This window comes from Cucurbita maxima, unplaced genomic scaffold (genome assembly GCF_002738345.1).
Source record: "Cucurbita maxima cultivar Rimu unplaced genomic scaffold, Cmax_1.0 Cma_Scf00019, whole genome shotgun sequence".
Lineage (NCBI taxonomy): Eukaryota > Viridiplantae > Streptophyta > Magnoliopsida > Cucurbitales > Cucurbitaceae > Cucurbita > Cucurbita maxima.
Window position 1 is genome coordinate 3,903,984 of NW_019272035.1, and position 12,213 is coordinate 3,916,196.

Sequence of the window (12,213 nt, forward strand, 5' to 3'; positions counted from 1 at the left end):
AAAATATTGTTGAAATTATTAAAAGATATTTCAATTCATTCCACATTGAAGAACAATAAAGTTTCATGTCATAAATTTTGAGTGGATTACAATTTAGAGTAATTTAGAGTTATTGTATTTTATTAATGTATTTTAAGACTTTTTATTTAATATAGGTTACAATTACAAAATGGATAATTATGGTCATTAAAATGTTAACACTCTTGGAATGCCTTTAATAGTTTCATTTTGAGGCGCATGTATGTTGTATGTGTAAAGACTTGGAAAATATAGTAAAAGAAGCATTTGTGCTCTTCTTTAGCCAATTGTTAAGTTTCTTGCAATTCTATGTAGTTAGGTTACATGTAGAATCATTCAAGCTCGACATGATCAATCTTGCTTGTGGAGTGATTTGAATCTCAATCAAGTGTTCTTGCCTTGAGATATTTGATCAACAAGAATCATTCAAGCTAGACATGATCGATCTTGCTTGTGGAGTGATTCGAATCTCAAACAATGTTTTTGCATTGAGATATTCGATCATCCGAACTTGAAAAAACTCAACTTGCCTCCATGTTATTTGAGCTGAAGGAGTTAATCTCCAGAAGCGTTGGATTTGAGATGAGAGTAAAGGTGGCATCGTCAATATTCCTCAAATCTCCTCCATACATAATTGGAGACTTGGCCATACACCATAAAGTCATCTGAAATTAAGTTGAACAACATTTCAGCGATAATATTACTCTCTTTCTCTCCCCCTTTTAACCACAAATTTACCTGAGTTCTTTGTTCATCTACGCTGAGGTTGGTTGTCCTATGTGGGCCTTCGTTTGCAGCTGAATAGGAAGGCTTGTTAATTTAGCCTATTAATTTCTAAAAGGTTTATTCTATTCCTAATCCAAATCACTGTCTTGCCCCAAAGAATTGTATTAGGTTCCTTATTTTGACACTAAATAAGGAAGGTTTATTTGTAAGTTTTTTTTTAGGTAGGATGTTAGATAATTGCTATAGGGATGTTATCAAATCCTTCGCTCAAGAAGTCTCTGCTGGATCAGATTGCAATGCAATGTTGCATGCGCAGGACTTCTCAGTTGAAATTGATTCCAAAATAAAACAAGTTTTGAACTTTCCCTTACATGTAACAACTCATGGTGTTACAAGGATTCGTGGAATGGATGACATCTGCAGAGGCTACACTCGCCAAAGCTATATGTGATAAATTAAAAGGCAATCGTGACTTAAGGAGAAAGACTTTAAATGATTGTGGTGGATTTATTGAAATGGATCAACGTGGATTTCTTGGAGGATCTGGAAGGTGTATCACAAGCAATAGATTGTCTGCTCAAAAATATCTCAGAGTTTTTGACGATGGGTATAGTTTTTACGATCTCAACGATAGAGGTCATGAAGACGATGATTTGAATTGTTCAAAAATTCCAAGGTTGAATGATGTAAAAGAACATTATACGAGAGAGTAGTCTAGTTGGTAATACATGGAAACATTTTTAAGACCCTTAAACCCCCAGTTGGTTAAACTTTTTAGTAGACATGAATCTTTATTCAAAAATTGTAAAAATAATTATAATAAATCAGTATATTTCATAACAAAAACTATATATATTGATATTAAGCGGAAATGTTCCACTCCCTTCCTGTCTAAATAGGAAATTCCCTCTTCGTTCGGTTGAGACCTAGTTCCAAAATAAAATATACATCTCAACGAACAAAAAAAAAAAAAAAGTGAGTTGAAATAAATACAAGAAAAATATATATGGATAGGTAGACATGGGGTCTTGAATTTTTGTGAAAGAAGCTAGTTGATTCGAATTATGAATAGGAAGTTACAAAAATAAGAAACAAATACATTGATATGAGAAACTTGCCGCAATTTGGAAAATGAAAATGTTGTAGGCAATTGACGGCGAACACATGACAACCAGCGAGAGGGAAACACGTCACTCGCTTGCTACCCAAACTGTCGACCAATAATCGACGCACATGTCGTGAAGTGATCCGACGACCTGTTGTCTAACTCGACGTCTACTGCCAACTCCTACATGCCACATGGGCACCAACAAAAGTCAAAGTGTAAGTTTACATCTACTAGTACTCATAGGACATCTGTGCCTACGCGCTGCTTTTGAGAAAATAATCCATTATGAATCATAAAACTCGTGACTTGTGCATATGATTTTGAGGAATTTCTCTTCCAAAAGCTTTAAGATGGATGATACTTACTCTTTATCTTGAACATGATATTTTTTTAATTTTTATCTAAATTTCAGAACTTCTCATACTAATTTTCCTATTTCTATTTTCAAAAAATTCAACTCACAAAAAAATGAAGTCACTTTTTTGGTATTTTTAAAAAATCAACTTTTTTCGGGTGAAGGCAAGTGTCTACTAGACAAGTGATGCATTGGTTATTATGGTTTGGACAATTCATTGTAGTCCGCTTCCACATTTTCTAACATTTTTACTCATTGGGGTCAAAATATGTTACTTTGTTTAGCTTTTCATTTGACTTCGTAGAGTTTTTTTAATCAAAGTTTTTGTTGTTTGATTTAAAATTAGTCTCATATGCTATTAAGTTTTCTTAGATTCCAAAAAAAATAATATCAGCTTTTTTTGTAAATGTTCTAAAGTCTAACTATTTTTACTTGAACTTGTATTAAAAGCTTCCCAGATATGTTTGTAACAATAACACGAGAAAAGTATTTTCGTTACTCACGTTAACTATTTTTTTAATTTGCCAAAAAATATTCTCACTTTGATGACCTTCACCAAAGTGTTTATCATGACATTTGTATCACATATCCAGGGTTTGACTCTCGGACTTTGACTAAAAAGACGAAAGAAAAAATAAAAGTAAAATAAAATAAAAGATGAAAATTTGATTAAATTTGAATCCAAATAATGTCAACAACACCAAAAGTATATGCAAAATTAAAGCAAGATTGTGTTGTCTAAAATATTACAAAGGAAAAACGAGTTTCGGGTACCATTATAAATCAAAATACCAAAGACTCCAAAATTTAAAAGTAGACTAACGCTTCGCAACAACCCTCTCTATGACTGCACAGTTCTCGAATGCTTATCCATCTCGACCAACAACATGTGAACAACTGAAAAAGAAAGTTAAAAGGAGTGAAAATAAAAATATACTCAATAAGAAACCTATTTATAGTCTCTCATCCCATCCTTAACGTAGTAGATATCCACACACTATTCTCTAGGCTTTAGGAAGTTTGAGCATCTGGGTACTTTAGCTGCTCTTGATCCAATCTTGGTACGGAGAGGGTGGTTCACCAATTTCTACCATTGCAGATCTGTTAGGTGACAAATCTTATCTCTAGATTGAACTACTTTTCTTGTTTTTAGACTTAGGTAGCTTGCTCTGCCTAAGCACAAAGTAACTGATATTCTTGGTCGAGGCGTCTAGTTGAGATAGCATGGTAAGTGTTTGCCTGCTCTCATCATCCATGGGAGGTTAGTTGGCGAACCCTACCCACAGGACAATCAAGTTACCCAAGGTTAGGGAAGTGATCCCCTATGCTTGTCAACTACTAAGATTACCCGCATAATCCTACATCCCCTCTCTTGACGGATTTATTATGCAAAATAATCAAAATGAACTATTGTTCACACAATCCTAGTTGGCCTAGGCCGGGCTCGACAGTACTTGTACCAAAGTGAAAAAGGAAGTTGAAGCAATGTTGACGGCTTAGATGCGACCTTTTCTTGCTTATTTGTACCATATGTCTATTTTTTGACCATGGCAACTTGTTTTACTTATGCAGTGAATGATCAAATACCTGGGTTGAGGCACGACCTCATATAATTCCGACGATACAATACAGTGATTTCTAGTCTTAACATCATCGAAAGGAGGTTGGTTGGTTTATTGCTTAGGACAATAGAGTCAACTTTGTTTGGGGGATGCGATTCTTTTGCACTACCCAGCTACTAAGCTATTTGATGTTGTCCCACACTCCCCTTTAAAGAAAAGGTTATCAACAAAGTGGTCGGTTCAAAAGACTACGGGCCATTCAGCGAAATAGAAGCTCAAACTACCCTAACTAGCATGAGCCTAGCTCAATAGTACTAATATTGGAGTGGAAAGGATATCGAGGGTCTGAAGATAGTGTAGCGTTCACGCTGCTCATAGCCTAGATAGTTACCTTGGTCATTCTTTGGAGTCGTGGAGGTCTACTATTTTATTAGAGGGCTTCTAATCACATGTTTGGGTAAACACAAGTCTAGATTTTTTTTTATCACCGCTCACTATCCTAGGTATTTAGTCCACTAGAAGTCTATTGACCTTGGTCAACATGTAAACTGCACAAGCTATCGCGTCCTAATCTTATCAAGGTTCTCTAGTGCATGTTTTTTAGGGAGATAAACTTACTGATCACCTAATGGATAAGATAACATAATCTAAACATCATTTGGGTCATTCCTGTGAGTTGAGAAGGTCTATTGGATTCCTAGCGAGGCTATGTGGCTTAACGTAGACTTCTAGGACAGGATTTCTTTGTTTAGACTCCTCCAATCTTTCTTAGTATGGGAGCGCTTGGGGCGCTCACGATCCTACGGTGCTTAGTCTATTGGAGGCGTCATGACCTAGGTCATCATTAGCGAACCTAAGTCTAACGCTCTAGCTTTGTGTCGATAAACATGCTCTACAAGGAGGACACACAGTCAAACACCTTGAGCTAACATACGAGCACAAAAGTTCAACAAGGAGATTGTTGGATGATGAAAGTCCCACATCAGCTAATTTAGGGAATGATCATGGGTTTATAAGTGAGGAATACTAACTCCATTGGTTGAGGTCTTTTGGGAAAGCCCAAAGCAAAGTCATGAGAGCTTATGCTCAAAGTGGACAATATCATACAATTGTAGAGAGTCGTGTTCATCTAACGTGGTATCAGAGTCATGCCCTAAACTTAGCCGTGCCAATATATTGGCAAATCCTCGAATGTCAAACAAAGGACTCCAAAAAGAAAAAAGGAGTCAAGCCTCGATTAAGGGGAGGCGTGCTTTGTTCGAGGGGAGGTGTTGGATGATGAAAGTCCCACATCGGCTAATTTAGGGAATGATCATGGGTTTATACTAACTCCATTGGTTGAGGCCTTTTGGGGAAGCCCAAAGCAAAACCATGAGAACTTACACTCAAAGTGGACAATATCATACCATTGTGGAGAGTCGTGTTCATCTAACAGAGATAACATCTATCAATCACCTAGAGCACAAGTTGCTCTTACGAAAACGACATTCATCCGAAATTTCATCATAGGGGCATTTTAGTAATTTCTTACCCCATGCATAAGATTCTCATCCATATTACTCAATTTGTACTTCAATCATGCATATAATACATAAAAAAACACACACACATACATTACATACTCATAAAAAAAAAAAAAAACATTTCTCAGGTCCTTAACATGTATTTGTGACCAACTAAGTTAAGGAATGCTAGCATGTCCTAGCGAGTTAAGGAATGCTAGCATGTCCTAGCGAGTTAAGGAATGCTAGCATGTCCTAGCGATCCGTACAAGTATTACTTGCCTAAAGTCTCTATGGTTACTTACTTGAATGACGCGTGCCTTCTTGAGCTAGCTATTCCACGTGTTTGGAGCTCAATAATTCATGAAATTTCTCTGGTAGATCCTAATAATTCAAGCATAATTATGTTATATCAAAATCAAGATGAAAAACTGGCAAACGGAGGTCGAACGAGACAAAATAATACTCACATGCACTTACACACGCCGACAAAGGCTTTTCACGTACAATTTCGCACACGAAGGTTTTTTGTAGACCTGGATAGTCATGGAGTCATTAGATCAGGTTTAGGTTGCATTTTTTTTGTTAGGGTCGAAGGTTAACGAGTTGCACATGCAAGTCTTATAAGATGTCTTTGTAAGCCATTTTTTCTCGAATATTGTGTTGGTCAATTCTACTGTGCTTTATCTAAAGATATGATTTTTGAACATATTACTAATACATTATTGCACATAGATATATATTATTTAATGTGCTTTTTATGTATAATTTTCATTTTTTAATATAATTTCTATTAAAGACATATACAGAAATATATATTATTTATTAAGTAAATAAAGAAAGAAATATATTTGTATAATATAAATATATAAAAATTAGTTTTTAACCTTACTTTTAATACAAATTCATATATATATATAAAGTGAGAAGGACGGGGCAATGATTTGGTGGGGTTGAGAGCATAGACAGATGGAGAATATAATTCCCTCATCCAGCTTCATTTAACTAACAAAACAATCTTCACATTCCCTCCCCATTTTTCATTTAAATAGGAATAGATTAACCCGATTAAGTTATTATCATTAGCCAAAAGATCAAAAATTCAAATCTTTTATCTCTGCCCATTTTTAAACTAAAACGAAGGTATATTAATAATTATAAAAACCAAACATCTCTTTGTGATCATGTTTTATGATTATGTTTCATGGTAGATTATATCAGATAAATCCTTCCAAATAAACATGTGTTAAAATAGAGAAGAAATCATTTTGAAACTCGAAAAGAGAGTAGATAGAGTTAGAGTAGGTCACTAAAATGCAATGATGTTGCCAGAAACTGTAGCCATGGCAATGAGAATCCTCATCTCCCTATTCCTCTCCTCTAATGGGCTTTGTTTCTGAGGTGGTGTTGTAAATTACGCTACAACTCTCCTGTTCTTTCGGGGCAATCTTCTCAGCCATCAACATGCTTCTATAATCCTTTTTGAAGAATAACTCAATTCCTTCTTGAAATGCTTTACTCACTACCTTGTATGCATTTTCACAAACTATAAGGTGGTTCTTCAATGCAAGATCAGTTGTCGATGGCAGAAGCTCTTGAATATACCTATTAAGAAAACAAGTATTTATCGTAACCTATCAACTTAAATGCTTTTAAATTTTTAGATTTTATTTATACTTTTAATAAGAATACTTGCTTGCATTGCCAGTGGTTTGGACCATTGCTATTTGGGTTAATTCTATATTATCTGTTGGACCCTTCAAATTCTCAGGGAAGGTTTGGCGACCGAATCCAAATTCCTCCCTTTGATGGCGCAACTTATTGATCCTCTCCTCAGTTTCATTATCGGCCCTAGTTGATAGAACCGCAAGGAAGACGATGAAAAAGACAAGCAACGACTGAGAAGATAAAAATAAAAAATAAAAAATCATGAAAATGCCAACAATATTAACGTAACTAATTATAGAAAAATAAATAAATAAAATGAAAACTTTATATTTACCTGCATTTTGTATTCTTAGTTCATATAAAAAAATATATATATTAAGAAAAAATTCACAAATGTTCTTTGTCTTATAAAAATAGAAGAATTTGCTCTTTATATAGTTGTGGAAGTGGAAGGTGTGGAAGTTGATATTAAAGTTCAAAATTCTCTAAAATTCTTCTATTAATTATAATTAAACTTAATATCATAAATCTTAAAATTATTTTTTTAAAAATAATTAAACATCCCAATTAGTTTTTATAAATAAATTCTAAAGTTTTTAATTTTATATATTTATGAAAGACATTCTTGGTTGTTAATTCACTTTAAAGGTGTGTTGATCCAAACATAATTGAGAGGATATGACATTTGTTGGATCGGTATGGCAACCCTAGAGGGGGGGTGAATAGGGTTTTAACGATAAAAGTGTTTAAACTTGATTAATTTTTCTAATGATAAAACTTTTTACAAATAAGTAGAAGATGATAATTACTAAAACAAAATAATTCAAGTCAAAACAATAATCAAGTAGAACATGCAATAAACATAATAATAATCTTGAAATTGAATAGGAAAGAGTTAGAGAAAATGACACCGTAGTTTTATAGTGGTTCGGTCAAACTCGACCTACTCCACTCCCCAAGCGCCTCTTGGGAATTTGAATAAAGAACTTTTCCGACTCTTTCCACGGATCAGAGCCAAACCGGTACACCGCTCTTTTTACGAGTTCAAGAGCAAACTCAATCCTTTCAACGACGCAGGATCAAACCGATACAAGTATTTGAGTTTGATAATAACACACCACAACTCTCTCAAAGAGTAGATTTACAATTTGGGATACTGACAACTATTTCCTCACAATATAATAATAATCCCTCTCAAGAATAAGATGAAAAGAAATAAACTTGTAAGCTTGGAGAGAGCAATAAACAATGGAGACTTTGAACAAATGAGGATTGAAGAATGTATGTAAGTTGTATCTTTTAAAAATGTGGGGAAGATGAGTTTATATAGAGGAGAAAAGTGGCAAAATGTAGGATTGAATATTGACCATTGGATTGTGTTAGGAATAATGGAAGGTGGAGATTAAAAGTAATTAAGTAAGAAAAATTTCTAAATTCATTTATTTCAAAATTTTAATATAATAGTAATATAATATAATAATAATAAAAAGTTATGTGAGTAACGGTAAAATGTAATTCAAAATTTATTATAAATATAATAATATAATAATAATAAAAATGATGTGAGTAACTACCAAAATTTTAAAATATAATAATATAATAATATAATATAGTAATAATAAAATTCGATGTGAGTAACGGTTATATTCAAATTTATATTTGTAAAAATAATTTTATTTAGAAATGTAATAATAAGAAAAACTCCTCCATGTGTTACTCTTCCAATATTATAAATGTCATCCTTTGATATATTTTGATTTGTCCATCATTTTGATTTTGTTGCCACATCATCACGTCGGGTATGTTGTCTCGACTCTAATTTCTTCGTTTTAGCTCTGATTTGAGTAATTGAAAAGTTGTTGTAATCGTTATTCCCGTCCTTATACTGTGGACAGTTCAAAAAACTGAAAATAGTTAATAATTAAAAGTAGGTTTGTTATCATCAAAACATCAATAATTAATTCATTGAAATTAATTAATGTGAGATCAAGGGCCAATAAGCCAACAATCTCCCCCTTTTTGATGATGACAAATCATTTAAAGAAAAATTCATAAAAACCAATAATGCAACATCCATGTAATAATATCACTACATACTAATATATTATCATAAATTTCACTCAAGAGCATATTCTCCCTTATATTAATGCCTCAAGAAATTATGAAACACCAAGTAAATGATTCATAAATTATAAAATAACAAATTTAGAACATATTTTTCTTAATTTTCTCCCCCTTTGTAATCATCAAAATGAACAATTGAAAGAGAATGCATTTAATAATGACATAATGGCTCCCCCTAAAAACATGCATTCAAAAATTATAAAATTCAAGATATATCACAACGAATAATACCAAGCTCAAGCCTATTTTTGCAAAAAATTTCTTCATTCAATGGCTTGGTGAAAATATCGGCCAGTTGATTATTAGAGTTTACAAAATCAAGAATAATATGTCCATTTTGCACATGCTCTCTAATAAAATGATGTCTAATGTCAATATGTTTAGTTCTAGAATGATGAATAGGATTTTTAGTTAAATTAATAGCACTTGTATTATCACAAAATATAGGCACACTATGAAACTTTAATCCAAAATCACAAAGAGTTTGTTTCATCCAAAGAATTTGAGCACAGCAACTAGCAACCGCAATATATTCCGCTTCGGTAGTAGATAAGGCAACCGAATTTTGCTTTTTACTAAACCAAGAAACTAAGGAACTACCAAGAAATTGACAAGTTCCACTAGTACTTTTACGATCAAGTAAGCTTCCGGCAAAATCTGCATCAGAATATCCTACCAATTTAAATTCAACATTTCTAGGATACCACAATCCTAGATCAATAGTTCCAAGCAAATATTTAAATATTCTCTTAACGGCATGTAAATGAGATTCCTTAGGACAAGATTGAAATCTAGCACAAAGACATACACTAAACATAATATCGGGTCTACTAGCGGTCAAGTAAAGTAAAGATCCAATCATACCTCGATAAGCTTTAATATCCACACTTTTACCTTTTTCATCCTTGTCAAGCTTAGTGGATGTGCTCATGGGAGTTCTTGCAATCTTACCTCCATTGAACTTGAATCTTTTGAGCAAATCTTTAGTGTATTTCTCTTGATTGATGAAGATACCATTCTTGAGTTGTTTGATTTGAAGTCCAAGAAAGAAACTGAGTTCTCCCATCATACTCATCTCAAACTCACTATGCATACATTTAGAAAATTCTTCACATAAAGAAGGATTAGTAGAACCAAATATGATATCATCCACATATATTTGCACTAATAGCATATCGTTTTCTTTAATCTTAATAAAGAGTGTAGTGTCGAGTTTGCCCATTTTAAAATCATTCCCAATAAGAAAATTACTAAGTCTATCATACCAAGCTCTTGGAGCTTGTTTTAAGCCATAAAGAGCCTTTTTCAACTTATAGACATGATGAGGAAATTCTACATTTTCAAATCCGGGAGGTTGTTCTACATAAACTTCCTCCATAATATAACCATTCAAAAATGCACTTTTCACATCCATTTGATATAACACAAAATTTTTGTAAGAAGCAAAAGCAAGTAACATTCTAATAGCTTCTAATCTAGCAACGGGTGCAAAAGTTTCTTCATAATCTATGCCTTCCTCTTGACAATAACCTTGAGCTACAAGCCTAGCTTTATTTCTAATGATATTCCCATTTTCATCCATTTTATTTCTAAAAACCCATTTGGTTCCAATAATAGAAGTATTAGATGGCCTATGGACTAATTCCCAAACTTTGTTCCTTTCAAATTGATTTAGCTCTTCTTGCATGGCTAAAATCCAAAACTCATCATTTTCGGCATCCTTAAGACTTTTTGGTTCAATTTGAGAAACAAAAGCAAGATTATTAAATAAATTAATAGAAGAGCGAGTTTTCACACCTTGTTCGAGATCACCAAGAATCAAGTCCTTGGGATGAGACAAGGCATACCTCCATTCTTTTGGCATTGATGAAGAACCTTCTTCCTTTAAGCTCATCTCTTCTTTACTCGTAACAATTTCTTTGCCGTTGTCACTAACGAGTAAATCTCCAAAATTTCTTTCTAAATCATCACTACAAATAGACTCATTAGAAATATTATTGCAAGATTCATCAAATACCACATGCATAGATTCTTCAATAACTAAAGTTCTCTTATTGAAAATTCTATAAGCTTTACTGGTAGATGAATAACCAAGAAAAATACCAATATCCGTTTTTGAATCAAACTTTCCAAGTTTTTCTTTGTTGTTCAAAATAAAACATTTACAACCAAAAACTTTGAAATACCCAACATTTGGAATTTTGTTATGCCAGAGTTCATAAGGAGTTTTATTTAATGAAGGTCTAATTAAAACTCTATTTAAAATATAACAAGCGGTATTAACGGCTTCCGCCCAAAAATATTTAGGTAAATCATACTCATTTAACATTGATCTAGCAAATTCTTGTAAAGTACGATTTTTCCTTTCAACCACACCGTTTTGTTGAGGAGTCCTTGGAAAGGAGAATTCATGAGAAAAACCATTATCTTCACAAAATTTTTCAAAGGCAACACTGTTAAATTCTCCCCCATGGTCACTCCTAATTTTAGTAATTAAAAACCCTTTTTCATTTTGAACTCTTTTTACAAAACTAGCAAATCTTTTCAAAACATCATTCTTATGTTTTATCATCAAAACCCAAGTAAATCTTGAAAAATCATCCACTATCACAAAAGCATAATAATTTCCTCCATAACTAGCTATTTTAGAAGGGCCAAATAAGTCTATATGGAGTAGTTGAAGAGGTCTAGTAGTAGAAATCATATTTTTAGATTTGAAAGAAGACTTAGTTTGCTTACCCATTTGACAAGCGTCACAAATTTTATCTTTTTCAAATTTAAGTTGAGGGAGACCTCTCACTAATGAATTTTTTGAAATATTTGAAATCAAGTACATACTAGCATGTCCTAGTCTTCTATGCCATAGCCAAGAGTTATCAATCAAAACCGAAAGACATTTATCATTTGTAGGACAATCATTCAAATCAATAGTATACACATTATCGTCTCTATTTCCTACAAACGAAACTTTTCTATCACTAGCATTTTCAATTATGCAATTATTCTTATCAAATACAACTCTAAAACCTTTATCACATAATTGACTAATGCTAAGTAAGTCATGCTTTAAACCATCAACTAACAATACATTTTTAATGAGAGTACAAGAGTCATTACCTATAGTACCCTTACCAATTATTTTAGCCTTCT

The 12,213-nt window shown here is 32.9% G+C and overlaps 1 protein-coding gene and 1 long non-coding RNA gene across 2 annotated transcripts; both read right to left on the reverse strand.

Moving 5' to 3' along the window:
- Window positions 1–6,638: 6,638 nt before the first annotated feature.
- On the reverse strand, window positions 6,639–7,279 carry LOC111493514. Its single transcript, XM_023143218.1, has 3 exons — window positions 7,274–7,279; window positions 6,964–7,169; window positions 6,639–6,876 (listed from the first exon to the last, which is right to left on the reverse strand). Exons 1-3 carry the CDS (start codon window positions 7,277–7,279, stop codon window positions 6,639–6,641), a joined length of 450 nt encoding a protein of 149 aa, XP_022998986.1.
- A 3,341-nt stretch (window positions 7,280–10,620) lies between these two features.
- On the reverse strand, window positions 10,621–11,013 carry LOC111493759. The gene is made up of 2 exons (XR_002720061.1): window positions 10,861–11,013; window positions 10,621–10,783 (listed from the first exon to the last, which is right to left on the reverse strand). It is a non-coding gene; the product is annotated as an uncharacterized LOC111493759 (long non-coding RNA).
- Between the last annotated feature and the right edge of the window lie 1,200 nt (window positions 11,014–12,213).

What these genes read in the sequence shown, in the direction of transcription:
- LOC111493514 (XM_023143218.1), bottom strand. An exon ending in ACCACTGGCAATGCAAGCAA is followed by an intron (nt 6,877 to 6,963) that starts GTATTCTTATTA and finishes TTTTCTTAATAG; the next exon opens with GTATATTCAAGAGCTTCTGC.